The sequence below is a fragment of the Hyperolius riggenbachi genome, chromosome 3, assembly GCF_040937935.1.
Source record: "Hyperolius riggenbachi isolate aHypRig1 chromosome 3, aHypRig1.pri, whole genome shotgun sequence".
In the NCBI taxonomy this organism is placed as follows: Eukaryota; Metazoa; Chordata; class Amphibia; order Anura; family Hyperoliidae; genus Hyperolius; species Hyperolius riggenbachi.
The window spans coordinates 212,540,350-212,559,102 of NC_090648.1; the positions used below are offsets into that span (position 1 = coordinate 212,540,350).

Sequence of the window (18,753 nt, forward strand, 5' to 3'; positions counted from 1 at the left end):
TGACATGTAAAAGTTGCTTTCATCCGAAAAAAGTACTTTGGACCACTGAGCAACAGTCCAGTGCTGCTTCTCTGTAGCCCAGGTCAGGCGCTTCTGCCGCTGTTTCTGGTTCAAAAGTGGGTTCATGCTTCCATCCTCTGAAAAGCTTTATGGAGATGAAGATTTCATTTTTCAGCACGACCTGGCACCTGCTCACAGTGCCAAAACCACTGGTAAATTGTTTACTGACCATGGTATTACTGTGCTCAATTGGCCTGCCAACTCTCCTGACCTGAACCCCATAGAGAATCTGTGGGATATTGTGAAGAGAAAGTTGAGAGACGCAAGACCCAACACTCTGGATGAGCTTAAGGCCGCTATCGAAGCATCCTGGGCCTCCATAACACCTGAGCAGTGCCACAGGCTGATTGCCTCCATACCACGCCACATTGAAGCAGTCATTTCTGCAAAAGGATTCCCGACCAAGTATTGAGTGCATAACTGAACATAATTATTTGAAGGTTGACTTTTTTGTTTTAAAAACACTTTTCTTTAATTGGTCGGATAAAATATGCTAATTTTTTGAGATAGGAAATTTGGGTTTTCATGCGCTGTATGTCAAGATAATCAATATTAAAACAATAAAAGGCTTGAACTACTTCAGTTGTGTGTATTTGAATCTAAAATATATGAAAGTCTAATGTTTATCAGTACATTACAGAAAATAATGAACTTTATCACAATAATGCTAATTTTTTTTAGAAGATCCTGTATATATGTGTGTGTGTGTGTGTGTGTATATATATGTGTATGTGTATGTGTATATATATATATATATATATATATATATATATATATATATATATATATATATATATATATATATATATATATATATATATATATATATAATGTTACAGGTTATTATAAGTCCTTATTACATAGTGAATTATCTTCACTCCAGGCAGGGATTTTCACAGTTTCTCAGCATGGGCAGCTCCCTCTCCCCTCAGACAAGCTGAAATTGAGAGCAGAGACCTGTCTGTGGGGGATAAACAAAGCACACACACAGAGCCTGCAAGGGGCGTGGAGGGGGCGTGCATAACCTCTCCCTATCACAGCAGAGGCAGTGCATTCAGGGCTGGATTTGTACTCTTAACTGCCCTAGGCCACTGACACCAGCCGCGCCCTTCAGTATAGCTAGCGAGATGACCCCTCCCCCTTCCCTCTAGTATAGGTAGCCAGATGACTCCCTTAATCCCTACTCCCACCCCACCCCTTCCCTTTCAGTATAGGTAGCCAGCTCGCCTTTACACTGCAACAGCCATCAGTGTCACTCATTTCTCCGCCCCGTCTCCAGTGCAGAAGCTTCCTCTTCCTTACCATCACCAATGCTGCCCAATCCAGAGCAGCCGGCCACAATGCAAACATGCACAGAGAGCAAGGTGGCTGCTGCACAGGCAGCTAGCAGCAGAGTACCGCAGTCAGGCGCTCGACTGATCTCCCTGCATTGCAGCATTTGCAAGCTTGCAAATGCAACACCGACTTAGCCTACTGCTTTGGTGCCCTTCTTCCTGTGGTGCCCTAGGCCATGGCCTAAACTCGACCCTGAGTGCATTCCTCTCTTGGTTGACAAAGCTTGACAAAAATAATAAGATTAGATATATTACAGAGACGGTGCAACTAGAAAAGGCTGCAGTAATCCAGAGCACATTAGAACAGGTATAGGGACTTATAGGATAGAAGAAATAAGGCTGAAGATTTTGCTACAGAGTCTCTTTAAATCACAATCACTACATAAACTACACAAATGCCCTTGTTTAAAAGTTTACAACTTTGCACAAATGGGTTTTAATGGCTATTAAAGGTAACCACCATCATCCCCTCCCCCAGGAGGAAATTTGATTGCATTTCTAAGAACCCACTAGCAATACATTACTAAACCATTTCTAAGCCCTTGTGATTTGAAAAGCTCTTGCTAATGTAATGCTATGGGTGTGATTCCACTTGAGCGATGTGATTTTATAAAAATCACCCTTAGCATTGCGTCAGCAAGAGCTTTTCAAATCACTAGTGCTTAGAAAGGGCTGCTAGGGGGTTTGAGCCCTTAGGCCTCTTTCCCACCAGGACGTTGCATTTTAGGGGACATTATAGGTTGCATAACATGCCCCTAACGCAACGCCTGGTGGTGTTGGAGGAGGACGCTACACAGAGCTGCGTTAAGCAGCTCTTAATGCGCCTTTTTTGTACTATGCGTTGCGGAGACCACGTGATCGGAGCACTCCGCATCACGTGGTCCCGCCAGCCAATCAGCGGCCGCTCCAGGAAGAAAACACTGCAGTGCAGTGAATATTATTAAGCCATGTGGCTAAGTACGAAAGTACGACTCTCCGCTCCTCCTCTGCGGCACAAAAAAACCCATTACTGAGCATGTGCACACAGTCTAACGTAGAACGCACAGCATGCTGCACTTTCGTATAATGTCCAGCATTACACTGTAACGCAACATGGGCACTGTGAACAGTCCATTGATTTTTCATTGCTGTGAGTTGGGCTGCATTACAGGCTGCTGTAACGTCAGCCTGTAACGTCCCACTGTGAAAGCAGCCTTAAGCTGGCCATACACTGGCCCGATTTGCGCCCGTTTCGACAGCAGATTCGATCACTGGGATCGAATCTGCTGCCAATCGTTCACGCTACACGCCGAATTTCGATCCATTTCGTCCGATCCCGTCGATCGCGCCGTGCGGAAAATAACCGTCGATCGCCCGCGGGTAAAGAGCACATCGCTAGCGGCGTTCGAGTGCCCGACGACCAACGCAATAGAGCCCGCATACATTACCTGCTCCGCCGGCGCGACTCCAGTCTCCCGGTCACCGCTGCTCTGTCTGCGCTCTGGTCTCCAGGTCCGGCATGCCTCACTTCTTCTAGCCTGGCAGGAAGTTTAAACAGTAGAGCGCCCTCTACTGTTTAAACTTCCTGCCGGGCTAGAAGAAGTGAGGCATGCCGGACCTGGAGACCAGAGCGCAGACAGAGCAGCGGTGACCGGGAGACTGGAGTCGCGCCGGCGGAGCAGGTAATGTATGCGGGCATGCAGGCGGGGGCAGCAGCAGCAGCACCACCACAACAGATTGTGAATGGTTTCAGGCTGAAATCGGTTCACAATCTGTTTGCTGTAAAGGTAGCCATACGATCCCTCTCTGATCAGATTCGATCAGAGAGGGATCTATCTGTTGGTCGAATCTGATGGCAAATCGACCAGTGTATGGCCACCTTTAAGGTAGCTAAACATTTTAGTAAATTAGCATGCTATTGAGCACCTACGGGGCATACACAAACAAAAGGTGGAATAGTGCAAGATCTCTAACATCCACCAGCTTCATTATGGAGGAGTGGAAGAGGATTCCAGTGGCAACCTGTGAAGCTCTAGTAAACTCCAATGTCCAAAAGAGTTAAGGCAGTGCTGGAAAAAAATGGTGGGAACATAAAATGTTTACACTTTGGGTACAATTTTGACATTCTTCACTTAGGGATGTAGTCACTTTTTGTTGCCAGCGTTTTAGATGTTAATGGCTGTGTGCTGAGTTATTTTGATGAAACAAAATTTAGTTATACAAGCTGTACACTGACTGTTATACATTGTATGAAAGTGTCACATCTTCAGTGTTGTCCCATGAAAAGATATAATAAAATATTTAATTATGCAGAGAATACTCTATATACATGAGATCTGAAATAGAGACGACCAAGGAGCAGCATGTTTGATTCACGCATTAGTCAATTAAAGTATTACTGTATATGGCAAAGGAGAAAAAGAGTTGAACTTACCTGGGGCTTCTAATGCTCCTCTGCAGTCGTCCTGTGCCTGTGCAGCCACTCGCCGATGCTCCGGGCTCCGCCGTTTCACTTCAGAAATTTGCCACTGTGCCTGCGCCGCCTTCTCTTTGCTCCCACTGATGTCATAAGATTGTACGGCACAGGCGCAGTACGGGATACGCCTACTCAGTACGCTCCTGTTCATTTTAGAAGTGTTGGAGTTTCTAACAGCATCAATTTGGACAGTAGAATAGGTAGAGGTGTTGGCACTACAACTTAGGGGAATATGGAGGGCAAAAGAGGAGAGGGAGAGAGGCCGGCTATATCAAATTGTTAGCTCTGCTGGCATGCCCAGTGTGCTCAGATCCAGAATATGTGAAGATGGCATTAGATAAACAAAGGAGGAAATTATCGGCACTGCTGGAAAATGCTTTAATCAAATCTTGGTGCAAGCAGTGATACAATTGATAATTGACAAATAAAGGTCACATGCCATGCGGGTGCAAGGCGAGCAGGTGGGGGCCTGACAGACGTTTCCCAAGGATTTGCTTATACGGAGGCTATGGGCTTGTTCACACTACAAGAGCTTTTTGACTACCTGAAGACCGCTCCATGCCCGTGGGTGTGGCCACGGCGGCAGCCCCAGGACCGCCTGACGCCAATTGGCGTCAGGTCCTGGAGTCGGCTACTGAAGGAGATCGCACGCAGGGTGCGCGCACATCTCCTTCTCGGGGGGCGGAGCTCCACCCCGTCTTCAGTCTCCGAGCGGCTATCGTCGCTCGGGACACTGTTAGAAGGTATGATCACTGTCTATTTACACAGTACAGCGCTGCGATCAGTTGGGGCACAAAAGAGCGATCGGCAGTGATAGGCTGAAGCCTATCACAGCTGATCGCTGTGATAGGCTGGCTGGGGGAGGGAGGGAGGCTGGCTGGGAGGCAACAGCTCTGTTGGTGGGGAGAAAAGGGGGGGGGGGGGGGAATCACTAGTGTGCTGTGTTGTGCAGCCCTGCAGTTTGGCCTTAAAGCTGCAGTGGCCCTTTTGGTAAAAAATAGCCTGGTCTTTAGAGGGGTTTAGCACTGTGGTCCTGAAGTGGTTAAGCGCTAGTGATTTTGAAAAGTTATTGCTAATGCAATGCTATTGGGGATTTTTACAAAATCACATCACTCCAGTGAGAACGCACACATAGGATAACATTAGCAAGAGCTTTTAAAATCACAAGAGCTCAGAAAAGCTCTTGTAGTGTGAACAACCCCTAAAGCAAGTAGAAGCGAACCTGAAGTCTTTGTCAATTATCAATTGTGTCACCGCTTGCACTAAGATTTGATTAAAGCAATTTCCAGTAGAGATGGCCCGAACTGTTCGCCGGACGACAGTATTCTGCAAACATCCACTGTTCGCATTCACGGCGAACATTTGGCGATCCGCCCCCATACATCATCTTTGACCCCTTACCTCACAGTCAGCAAACACATAGCAGCCAATCAGCTAGCACCCCCTCCTGACCCCCCCACCCCCTATCAGAAAGCAGTTGCAATGGCCATATTGGATTCATTCTCTGCTAGCTGCTGACTGATAGGGCTAGTGCACACCAAAAAGCGCTAGCGTAATTGCAAACAATCAGCGCTTTTTGAAGTGATTTTTCAGAGCAATTCTAGGCATGTGCTTTGTGATTTTCTAATCATGCCTGTGCACACCAAAAAGCGCTAGCGTAATTGCAAACAATCAGCGCTTTTTGAAGTGAATTTTCAGAGCAATTCTAGGCATGTGCTTTGCGATTTCTAATCATGCCTATCGATTTTTGAAGCGTTTTGGTGTAGCGTTTTTATTTTGTTACAGCAGAGCTGGTACTGAACAGCTTCTGTAACAAAAACGCTTGGAAAAATCGCTCTGTTCTAGTGTTTTTTCAGAGCGAATCGCCGCAGAAATGCTACAGGCCACCCGCGTTTGTGTTTGGGAGAAAATCACAACGCTCTGGTGTGATCCATCCCATTGAAATACATTAGCCAATCGCTTCTTAAAGCGTTTTTAAAAGCACTCAGAAGTGCTCTTGGTGTGCACCAGCCCTTAGTGAGAGCAGGGTCAGACTTGCTGCAGATAGGTAGGGAAAGCATTAGCTAGTTCTGTGTTCTTGTTCCTCACTTGCTGTGAAAGCACCCCAAACAGCCCTTTTGAGGGCTAGCACATCGGTCTCCTGTTTTTTCTGTGTGACACTCCACAGCCCACTGACACCCATAGCTGTGTGCACACTACTGCTGTTGCTAGATTAAGTTGCATGCACAGTACCACTCCGGTGCATTATTATTTCACTGTATTCTGATAGTACTATTGCATTTATATGTGTGTGACACTCCACAGCCCACTGACACCCAGATCTGTGCATAATGTGATTTCTGCCCTTTAGGGATTAAAACCTGACTTTGCGTCAACTCTGTAATTATTGGTGGGACTTTTGGCATGGATCCCCGTCTGGCATGCCACAGTCCAGGTGTTAGACTCCTTGAAACAACTTTTCCATCACGTTTGCGGCCAGAAACAGTCTTTGTAGGTTTTAAAATTCGCCTGCACATTGAAGTCTATGGCGGTTCGCCGGGCTTGCATGTTCACAAACAATTGCGGAAAATTTGATGTTCATGACCTCTCTAATTTCCAGCAGTGTCGATCATTTCCTCCTTTGAGCATCAATTTGGAGTATAAATATGGCTGTTGATTTAGCATACAAACAAGATGGTGTTGTGCCGTTAGATTCCAACGCGGTCACTGCTGTTGTTCCGACTGTCTAGCATACCTGTCAAGGGAGCGTACATTTTTTTCTTCGCTTGTGCAACCTCCTTTATTTACTGTATAACACATGCACCCCCTGGAGTCAACTCAGCGTATAAAGTTAACAGTCGCCCATCAGAAGGGAATTCTTTGTTGCCCACCAAGATCAAGGGGGGGGGGGGGGGGGGTTGATTAGCTGCATATCATAAAGGGGTTGCCCACCAAGGGCGGGTTCTGTGTGAGTACTGACAGGTTAAGTCATATAAGGGCTCGTTCAGGCCATACGCGCTGCGGTGCGCATTTAGGCAGCGTGTATAGTGTACGACACACAAGAACGGTAGGGCATAGACAGCCTTTCTACCATTCACATCATCACATCGCAGCAGTGCGATGCTATATTGCACTACTGCATTTCCGAAAATCGTAGCGCGGATCCCATTCACTGTAGTGAATGGGATCTGCAGTACAGCGTATAGTAACGCAGATAGCGTGCGTTCGTACGCATCACGTTTCAATCTCACAGCCATCTACACTGAATAATCTGACCTGAGCGAGGCCTTTAGCATACATGTATGCTATTATGTCAATTTGAATCTGTATGTTACTTGGCTGGAGCACTGTTTAAAATGATGCACTCATCTAGAGCTACACCACTTATGCACTGCTATTTCCTACATGACTATTCTCATTTGCTACTTATAATGGGCTCTATTCTCAATGAGTTTCCGCATGCGGTAAAGTACATGCGGGAAGTTTGCACCCAAAATACCGGCAAGTTGGGATTCTCAAAATGTTCCGCATGTTTTTTCCGCATGCGGAAAAAGTGTGATAAAAGTGCGGGATTCATGCGGTAAAATTTCCGCAAAAGTCGGTATTTTCCGCAATAAAAGATCAATTCTCAAAGATGTTCAGGCGCATCTTTTCTTCGTTAATTACCGAATTTTTATCACCTACAAGAAGTAGGTGATATATTCCGCATCCCATTGACTTTAATGAAGTGTGGAGGCTTAAGGGCTGTGCTTGGTGGACTTTAACTTTTTTTTTTAAAACACTTTTTCATGCGACCTTTTTACCGCATGATTCCCGCATGAATAATGCCTGTTTCCGCATCTTTTTTCCCGCATGCGGCAAACATGCGGAAAATGTTAGTGAATGCTAAAAAAATGCGGAGTTTACCGCTGGCGGGAATTTACCGGTAAAATTTTGCGGTACTTTTGGCTCTTTGAGAATAGAGCCCAATGACCGTAAACGGCTAGAAAAACAGCGAACATTCTGGGTGTAGTAAGATGGCCGCATTGTCCAGCTGCCCGTCGTGCGTCTCTGGAAAGCGTAATGCCGCAAGGAATGGGCTGCGCCGTGACGTCACGCGAGTCGTTCTGCTGGATCGGGAGGGGCCTAGGCGAGCCTGGAGGCTGTAGTGAGACGGAAACGGAGGGGAAGCCGGGGCGGGCGGTGAAGAGGCGACAGGAGAGAGCGGCGCCGAGCGGCCTGCAGGCAGACGGGATGGTGGAGAAGGCCGGCTGCGGGAGAGAGTCTATGGTGAGGGAAATGCACGGGCCTCGTGTGCGGCCAGGCTAGACAGCGAGGCGAGGGCTGGATGTGAAGAGGAGGAGGTGGAGCAGGGCGGGGAGGGTCACTTATCACAAACACCGCACCTTGGCGACCCTATATCTGCCGACTATATTACTATGACACCGGAGGCTGCTGCTGGGACAGGTGACCGGCACTTCTCGCTGCTCCATACACTCAGCACGAGGGTCACAGACCAATGACAGTCTCAGGCATCCTGTGCATGACTGCTAGCCGACATGGCTATTGCTCGCTCCCTGGCTGTATAAATGGGACACAAGGGCCTGATTTACTAATGCATCCTCAGAGCAGAGTTCATAACTTGTTATTCGATCCTGGCTTTATTTCTCTTTTAAAATGGTTATTGAACAAGGAGGCAGAGATGTGATTTTTTTAAATTGATGTACCAGTGTGTTTAACTTTTTTTGGTGCAGTTAGTAGGACTTAATGTAGATATTTGCATGGAGTGAACTGGATATGGAAGAATCATTCCCTCCTGAATCTGATTAGACTTGTGCTAAGTTCTGGGCAAGGCAGAGCAGACATTCCAGTGATCTGGACCAGAATGTTGTACATGGCTGATTGGGTTCAGAAGTTTCTCACTGGGGCAATGCATTCCTCTGTGTGTCTGATGCAGATAGATTTAGAAAAGTTAGCTACTTGCCTAAAAAGAATCCTCTAAAGGCTTTCCATGTCCTCCTGGAGACCACTGTTGCGTTGCGTGGTCCTCCAGAACATAACCGACGAGCTTGTCAGATATGTTAACTTGGCCATGCTCCGTGCCCCGTACGAGTGACTGCGCTGCACTCAGTACACGAGTGGTTCCGTTATATCGTGCAGATGTGGCCTTATTCGCACAGTACAATCATGCTTGTGCACAAGGAGCAGCACTGACGTGATCTTCCTGAGGATCCCAAACCAGAAGTAGCTAACTTTTTCTTTTTTTTATTTGAATACGTCTTGGTTTCTCTTTAAACACAGTATTGCAGTAGAGGGAAATATTTGCATTGCATGTTATGCGTGTGGTGCGCCGCATACATTAAGGAGCAAATTATGCTTCACTGCATGCATCGTATTATTTTAATACACACACACTTTCATAAATGAGGTGGGTTTTTGTGTGTGCGCCTTCACGTGCGCTGCTATGGAAAAATACGGGCATCCATCTTGCTGCTGTTGGTTCCAGGGCTGTGGAGTGGGTACAAAAATCATCCAACTCCTCAGTTTATGAAACCTCTGACTCCACAGCCCTTGCATGGCTATGGAGTGGGTGCAAAAATCGCCCGACTCCTCAGTTTATGTAACCTCCGACTCCATAGCCCTGCTCGGGAGTACATTTGAAACCGGCGCCGGTAGACTTGAGGTGCGTACACACATGCGACTATAGTCGTTTGTAACAATCGTTCCCCGATCTTTACCAACGACGATCATTACAAAAAACGAACCACCGACTATTAAAGGGAAGGTTCAGGGAACTCTTGAAAAAAATTAAAAATCCCTATCCACTTACCTGGGGCTTCCTCCAGCCTGTGGCAGGCAGGAGGTGACCTCGCCGCCGCTCCAGAGGCTTCCGGTCGTCTTCGGTGGCCGACCTGGCCAGGCCGGCTGCCAGGTCGGGCTCTTCTGCGCTCCATGGCCGGGCTCTTCTGCGTCCCACGCGGGCGCGCTGACGTCATCGGCCGTCCTCCGGGCTGTACTGCGCAGGCGCAGAACTACTGCGCCTGCGCAGTACAGCCCGGAGGACGGCCGATGACGTCAGCGCGCCCGCGTGGGACGCAGAAGAGCCCGGCCATGGAGCGCAGAAGAGCCCGACCTGGCAGCCGGCCTGGCCAGGTCGGGTCGGCCACCGAAGACGACCGGAAGCCTCTGGAGCGGCGGCGAGGGCACCTCCTGCCTGCCACGGGCTGGAGGAAGCCCCAGGTAAGTGGATAGGGATTTTTATTTTTTTCAAGAGTTCCCTGAACCTTCCCTTTAAGGCAAACAACGAACGAGCCAAATCGCTACAAAAGAAAGTTCTGTCTCTGCGGATTTTAACCAACGACGATCGTTTGCAAAAGTAGTACATCGTTGGAAACGGTCGTTCGTACTAGGCTTGACATGCGCATTTCACAATTTCTCCATGAAACTTCTCATTTTTTATGCGCAGGCGCAATAGTTGCTTTACGTGATGTAACGTTCGTTCTAACGATCAGATCGTTACACACCTTTTAAAACTAACTTTACTTAGGTCGTTCTTTCATCAATTAAAAATTAGTTCGTCATTCTCAACGAACGATCGTTGTCGCATGTGTGTACGTAGCATTGGGCGCAGGATACAGCGGTATATAGCTGTTCCTGCTTCTGCACAAGTCCGGGCCGATTTAATTACTATTCCCCCTCCAGGCTGACATGGATAGTGGGGGAATGAAATAATTCGGCTTCTAGCGATTGCTGGAGTCCGAATTATGTTTTTTTAAGCAACTTCGGCTCCGTCTTCTGACGGAGCCGACGTTACTCACTGAGCGCTTCAATAGGAATGATTCCCATTGAAGTCTATGGAGGCGCCGACTGCGCCCAAATCTAGCAGCACTGAAAAGCACTGCTCCGCTGCTCGGTACTGCAGGTTTTAAATGCCAAGTAGTGCATTCTGGTTCAGTCCAGGTAATTTTTGTTTCATCGGGAAGCAAAATTTAAATAAGGGCCTTTTTCCCTCTGCACTTGATCTGCGTCTTTTGGTCTAATTATGCTTTAGTTGGAAACTCCAACTCCATTGCACTGAATGGGATTCACACCAAAAATGCTGCAGTGTATTGCGATTCAACATAACATTGCAATGTAAGCGATAGAAAGTGCCATTATTTCCCTAAAAGCGCAAGCATCTTTGCATTTAGCAAAGGCAGTGTTCTCCCCAGAACTTTTTCCCAGCCGGGTGGCAGGAAATTGTAGCTGGGTGGCTCGAAAAAGTAGTTGGGTGGGGCGAGATGAGAGAGTGCAGGGCCGGTGCTTCTGTGTGCAATTCTGCTTACAGAATAGGAGGTGAGCCAATGACAGCCAGGTGCTCACCAAAACTAGCCGGGTGGAGCACCCTGCTAAAATAGCCTAGGGGGAACACTGAGCAATGGCCCTGAAAGTTAGAAGTAATGCCCCTCATTAATGTGCACACTTGTCAGCACATTCCAGCAAACTTAGTAAAATGTAACATTCATCATAAAGTCCTGAAGTTAGAATTGACAAGTATTAAAATAAAATTATCTATACCAGTGGTGAAGCATCATTTACACTGTGCATTCTATGTAACACCTGCACACAATGTACTATGCATTCGTTAAAATGAATGTTATTTCATGGACTGTTCGTTTTTCTATGCTATTAGTGAGTTTTGCACTTGCTGTAGTTGAGAAATTTGTTGGAAGGCTAGCACAGTCCATTGCAAAGCTGAAATGTACAGTAGACCCATCCATTGATTTGTATGGGCGGATTCAAATGCTAGTTAACGTTTCCACAATGCTGCTGGTCTGATCTAACCTGGCCATGTATTCCAGACTCTTGACATATAAAGTCAATTCTTGATAAAATGTTAGTTTGCAGGTTCACAAATACTGTGTTGGAGATCCTGTACTGCGTAAGCTGGCCACTAATGGTCCAATTTGTAGCGAAAAATCGTTTGAGCGATTAGAAATTCTGATCGGATTGGTTGTAAATAGTCTCCATTGTTGGACACAATCGATTATGAACAAGTGAAAAAAAAGTCGCCCGAATGAATTTTCGTCGAACGAAAATTTGGATTTTCTTGGTGGTCGTGATAGATAGGAAGCAATGATCGGTTAGTTGATGGTGTAGTGAACGATTTTTCGTCCGATCAGAATTTCTGATCACTCGAACGATTTTTCACTAGAAATTGGACCGTTAGTGGCCAGCTTTATGAAGATATTAAGGCCAAAATTCCTAAGGCCTTTGGCGCACTGGGAGTGGTGCTTTGTGAAGCGTTTTTGCAGTGCTTTCTGTTGTGATTTTCAGGTGATTTGAAGTGCTGTACAGTCTACTGCTGCTGGTTGTACAGCGCTTCCAACTTGTGGTTTATTTTTTTTTTTCTGGGCTTAAAGGTTTAACTACCTGCCGGTTCTCTTTGTATCCACCAGCTTCCATTCATGTAGCCCTGCCCCCTTGCAGAAAATGTAATTGGCACTTCTCTACAGGCCTGTGGAGTCAGTACAAAAATCACCCGACTGACTCCTCAGTTTATGAAACCACCGATTCTGACTCCAGGTACCCAAAATTGCTTTGACTACGCCTTAAGGTGCCCATACACTCGTCAGATTGGCAGCAGATAGATAAGAAATGCATCTGATGATCTATCTGATGCGTTTTTAGAACATTTTTTACCAGGATAGAATTCCAATAGATTTCAGTTTGAAATCTATTGAAATTCGATCTGATGGCATTTTTTTGCCATCAGATTTCCATTAAGGCCAATGCAAACTGATAAGCAATCTCATCAGATCGACCTAAATTTTCCACCCTGCAAGTTCGATGGAAATCCATCGAAATCGGCCGTCGATCGGTCGATTGGCCAACCGATTTGCAATCGATTGATCGATCGGTCGGCCAGAAAATCGGCTGAGTGTATGGGCTGCTTTAGTCTAATACTTACCAGGGCTGTGGAATTGGTACAACAATCACTCGACTTCTAAGTTTATGAAACCTCTGACTCCAGGTACCCAAAAATTGCTTAGACTCTGACTCTACAGTCCTGTTCTTTTATCTTCTAATTGAGCGTTGCTGATGAGCCTGTGGAGTTCAGAGAGGGATAAGAGACCCGGCAGGTAGTTTTAACTTCATTTTAAAAATGTTGTTTTCTCTCAAAACTACTGCAAAATGTCCTTTGAACAGTAGTTCAACAGTGATTTTTGCAGCATTGGTATACTTGGCATTGGAGTGCAAATGCTCCAAAATGCTGCAGGCTCTGCGATTGTGACTTGGCCTTATCGTAAACGGTCCTGTGGGTTCACCTCATTTCATTTGCATAGAAGGGTACTGTAAAATGACACTCCGGCCCATATTCAATTCACTTTTTCTCCCAAGCTTTCCCGTAGGTGATATTTTCTCAACTGGTTATAAAATTCATTTTAAACCACCAGCAAGCAAATAAAAATACTTTTTTCTTTTTACTTTTTCACCAACTTTTGGGTACTTTTTCAATTGTAAAGTGCTGAAAATGTAAAGAATAGATGAAAATGATATCCTAGGAGATAAGTCAGGTGAAAAAATTAATTGCATATGGGCCTTAATCTTCAAAAATAATAGACAGCCAAAGCCCAATGGCGCAGTACCTCACTACAAGGAAGGTAGAAGCAAAGGAGTGGTACTCGCAATAAAAATTTTAAAAACAAAATATGAAAAGGAAGAGGTGACTTATCTCTAAGGATGACACTAGATTAATAAAAAAGAAAAAGAATTTAACCCTGGCAATGCATTTCATGGGCTCTTGCCCACTTCCTCAGGCCAATAATCATGCCATAGTAATAACCAAGCGGAGGTGTACAAGTCTCTCAATAAAAGTGCTGGGCTCAGTTGTTATTGGGGCATAATCATAATTGGCCTGAGGAAGTGGGCAAAAGTTTGGGAAACGCGTTGCCTATGTTAAATTCCTTTTGTATTGACCCAGTGTCGTTGTCTATTCCAACCCGCATCTGGAATCACTCCTGTGGGCCTCAGGCCTTGATGCCCACACACATGCTAGATTAAAATCATCTGAGGCAACCGTCGTGTGTACAGCAGCCACTGGCCAGCAATCCGCCAGGCGGATGAATTCGACGACCCATATCTTCGTGTTCGGCCTGCCCGCTGAGAGGTGTCACATTTTGCTCCGCTATGTCGGACCTTTGCCGCGTGTGTACAGAGATTTAGGGTTATGGACACTATAAAATGCAATTGGTGAACAATTGAGACTTTTTCCGACAAGCGATTTGTATAGGGATTTTGTGTTCCTATACTTTTTAATACAATTGCCAAAATCCAATCAGCAGCAGTGAGAACAACTTCCATTGCATTACTTTGTCATAGCGCTTTGCTGATCGCTTGTGATCAGCAAAGCCCTAAAAATGACTTTAAAAAACGCTGCTGTGTGAAACCTAGGGAGGGTCCACATTTGCAGGGATTGCGTTTGATTTCCCTGAATGCAAACTTGCATTTAATCTGACAATTAAGGGCTTTGACCCACTAGGAGCGCTTTTGCAGTGCTTGCTGACTGGCAGGATATGCATAGCGCTACACCAGTTGGATCCCTATTGAGGTGGTCCCACTAGCAGTGTTGTGATCAGACCAATAGCAAAACGCTGCTTGCAACATTTGTGTTAGGAATCAGAATCTTTATTTTGCCAAGTGCGACCAAAGTCGTACCCGAAATTGGTTGTGGTTCACATGGCAGTGGCAATAGAGCAAAACAAAAATTGACAGTAACAATGAGATACAACAAAAGACAGGCAGGCCACACACAATGAAAATGGTTGATGCTGTGCAACATGCAGTTTAGCTTGTAAGCAGTCATGAGCCTCCCCCATGGTGTGGATTAGTGTTGCTCAAGGGGTAAGTAACATCACTCAGCACCTAGGGTTTAGTTATTCCTAGAAGTGTATCAGGATGACTGCAGAATTTTTAGCTGGCCCGGGCTCCATTGTGCCTTGGCCAGGCTTATTTGAGCTCAGCGGGGCTATAGTACCACGGAGGGGATAGAGTTCAGCAGGAGGGCTGCTTGGGAAAATAAGTGTCCCTTCGCCTGTTCTTGGACGGATGGTCCTGTAGCGTCGGCCTGATGGAAGGAGCTTGAAGAAGCTGCAGCCTGGGTGGGAGGGGACCTGGGAAATCCTGTTAGCCCTTGTCTTCATTCTAGCAGTATAGAGAAGGTCTAGGGGTGGCAAAGGAGAGCTGGTGATCCTTTTTGCTGAACTGAGGACTCTTTTAAAGTTTGTACTTCTCTCCAGGACTGTGGAGTCGAGGAGTCAGTCGGAGCAATTTTTGGGTACCTGGAGTCGGGGGAAAAATGCACCGACTCCTAATGAATTTAAAATGTAATTAATTAAAGTAGAAAACATGATAATGTTCTATTTCTCAGATAATAGTCATCATAAATCTTTTATATATACCAAATAACATCTATGCTGTAAGAATAAAGCCTGATGTGTATCTGTGTCACTAATAGAGATGGTCTATAAGATGCAAATAATTCTGCATCAATGCTGCTTTATGCAAATTCATGCACTCCTTTTGCTCATGAAATCGAATCATTTAATATGTTGTTAAAATTTTGTTTGGTGACTAAAGGGTACCTGAGACAGATGAAAAGAAAAGTTTTATACATACCTGGGGCTTCCTCCAGCCCCCATCAAGCTAATCTGTCCCTCGCTGTCCTCCTCTGCCACCTGGATCTTCTGCTATGAGTCCCAGTCATTCAGCCAGTCAGCGCAGTGCTGCACAGGTGTAGTAGGTTCCTGGCGGTGGAGTATGTGCATCTTGAACCCATAGCAGAAGATCCAGGTGGCGAAGGACAGCGAGGGACTGATTAGCCTGAAGGGGGCTGGAGGAAGCGATGATGTGAACGGCAGAAGGGCTGTCTATACCCTTCTTCCATTCTTGCATGTTACCATGTTGTACGCGCTTCCAAATGTGCACGGAAGCGCGTATGATGTGAACGAGGCCTTAGTCTATGACAAAGTATTAGAGGCAGAAGATCAGCTGGATAGCCAGGTAATTGGTATTGTTTAAAAGGGAATAAATATGGCAGCCTCCATATCCCTCTCAGTTCAGTTGTCTTTTAAAATCCCTAAGCTTTGGCAGTTAAAGTGAACCTCCGGACTAAAAATCTACTCAGCAGAACTGAAAAGGCTTGGTGTTTCTTTAACAGTTTCACAGCATCAGAACTTTGTTTTTCTTACCAAAGCATCATTTTTAGCTAAGCTCCACCCATCAAAGAAAAAAGCCCGGGCTTTTTTTCCCTGATGCTGTGCAGAGCATGATGGGATTTCCTGTGTTGTTGTTCACGTTGCCTAGCAACTGGGAGAGGTGCTCAGGACACAGGACAGTTGGAACTGTGTCTCATGCTCCCTGTCACCTCCTTTCAACCAAAAAGATGGCTGCCATCATGAAATCAAACGTTTGCCTGTTCTTTTAAAACAGTGTGGGTAAGAGATTATATTACCTATCTATTTTAATTAACATAACTAATGTAACTTAATGACAGTATGTTTGTTTAGGCTGGAGTTCCTCTTTAAGAGATGCATTTTATGTTACATACTTTCAATCAACAAGATTGTAATATGCAAATTAAATGAGTCAGAGTGGAATCCTAACCTGAGTAGTCGGAGGATTTTTGTACCGACTCCACAGCCCTGCTTATTTCTGGTGGTTGCTCCTGCATACCACATACAGTGGGTTGCAAAAGTATTCGGCCCCCTTGCCGGTTTCCACATTTTGTCACATTACTGCCACAAACGTGCATCAATTTTATTGGAATTTCACGAGAAAGACCAATACAAAGTGGTGTACATGTGAGAAGTGGAACAAAAATCACAGGATTCCAAACATTTTTACAAATCAATAACTGCAAAGTGGGGTGTGCATAAATATTCAGCCTCCTTTGGTCTGAGTGCATTCAGTTGCCTATAGACATTGCCTGATGATTGCTAATGACTAAATAGAGTGCACCTGTGTGTAATCTAATGTCAGTACAAATACAGCTGCTCTGTGACGGCGCCAGAGGTTGTCTAAGAGAATACTGGGAGCAACAACACCATGAAGTCCATAGAACACACCAGACAGGTCAGGGATACGGTTATTGAGAAATTTAAAGCAGGCTTAGGCTACAAAAAGATTTCCACAGCCTTGAACATCCCATGGAGCATTGTTCAAGCGCTCATTCAGAAATGGAAGGAGTATGGCACAACTGTAAACCTACCAAGACCAGGCCGTCCACCTAAACTCACCGGCCAAACAAGAACGCTGATCAGAAATGCAGTCAAGAGGCCCATGGTGACTCTGGACGAGCTGCAGAGATCTACAGCTCAGGTGGGGGAATCTGTCCATAGGACAACTATTAGTCATGCACTGCACAAAGTTGGCCTTTATGGAAGGGTGGCAAGAAGAAAGTCATTGTGAACAGAAAAGCATAGGAAATCCCGTTTGCAGTTAGCCACAAGCCATGTGGGGGACACAGCAAATGTGGAAGAAGGTGCTCTAGTCAGATGAGACCAAAATAGAACTTTTTGGCCAAAATGCAAAACGCTATGTGTGGCAGAAAACTGCACTGCACATCACTCTGAACACACCATCCCCACTGTCAAATATGGTGGTGGCAGCATCATGCTCTGGGGGTGCTCCTTTTCAGCAGGGACAGGGAAGCTGGTCAGAGTTGATGGGAAAATGTATGTAGCCAAATGCAGGGCAATCTTGGAAGAAAACCTCTTGGAGTCTGCAAAAGACTTGAGACTGGGGTGGAGGTTCACCTTCCAGCAGCACAACAACCCTAAACATAAAACCAGGGCAACAATGGAATGGTTTAAAACAAAACATATCTATGTGTTAGAATGGCCCAGTCAAAGTCCAGATCTAAATCCAATCGAGAATCTGTGGCTGTGTTTCAGTCTCTAGATGTGCAAAGCTGGTAGAGACATACCCTAAAACCTAGGTTCTCAACATGTGGTACGCGTACCCCAGGGGGTACTTCTGATGGTTCCAGGGGGTACTCGGGCTTGATATACTTAACCAAGAACAACAAAAACTTAACCAAAAACAAGTTTTTTTTAGAAAATTATAAATCTTATTTAAACACCAAATTAGTATTTTAGCTAATTAGAAGCAATAGCAAATGCTTGGAAATTGTTTAGAACCAATTATCATGTACTACGATTAAATGTATATCTATCAAGGGGTACTTGTGATAATGTTTCCTATGCTAGGGGGTACTTGGAGAGTACAGGGTTTTCAAAGGGGTACTTACTAATAAAATGTTGAGAAACACTGCCCTAAAAGACTGGCAGCTGTAATTGCAGCAAAAGGTGGTTCTACAAAGTATTGACTCAGGGGGACGAATAATTACACACACCCCACTTTGCACTTATTGATTTGTAAAAAATGTTTGGAATTATGTATGATTTTCGTTCCACTTCTCACGTGTACACCACTTTGCATTGGTCTTTCACGTGAAATTCCAATAAAATTGATTCATGTTTGTGGCAGTGATATGACAAAATGTGGAAAACTTCAAGGGGGCCGAATACTTTTGCAAGCCACTGTATATTGGCGGAGCAGAGGGTAGCTTCAATAGTGGCAGTGTAGAAGCTGGACAGCAACTCCCATGGCATACTTAATTTTTTCAGTTGGTGTAGGAGAAATAGTAATCCTGGAACAATAGCATCAGTGGCTACAGTAGCGATTTGCTTCGTGAAATGTTGGCACTTCTGTGATGTATCAAATCACAGGTGCTTTGCAATTACCACAAAGCACTGGATTCTTCAGAGGCTTCTCTGATCCTGCTTGAGCCTACAGACCTTGCTTGTATTGGACAGTGCAACGCTGTGGTTTAATAGATTGATAGATTTCATAATGAAATCTATTAAAAAATCATGTGCATTTTATGAAAGGATTCAATCCCTG

At 45.3% G+C, this 18,753-nt stretch overlaps 1 protein-coding gene across 2 annotated transcripts in view; it reads left to right on the forward strand.

The window, feature by feature from the left end:
• The first annotated feature begins 7,954 nt into the window (after positions 1-7,954).
• Positions 7,955-18,753, forward strand: part of ARID3B (AT-rich interaction domain 3B) — a 100,768-nt gene continuing 89,969 nt past the window's right edge. For both annotated transcript variants that reach the window (XM_068275668.1, XM_068275669.1), the window contains exon 1: positions 7,955-8,097. In XM_068275668.1, coding sequence (XP_068131769.1) covers positions 8,062-8,097 — 36 coding nt within the window. In that variant the 5' untranslated portion in view covers positions 7,955-8,061. The remainder of the gene's footprint in view (positions 8,098-18,753) is intronic.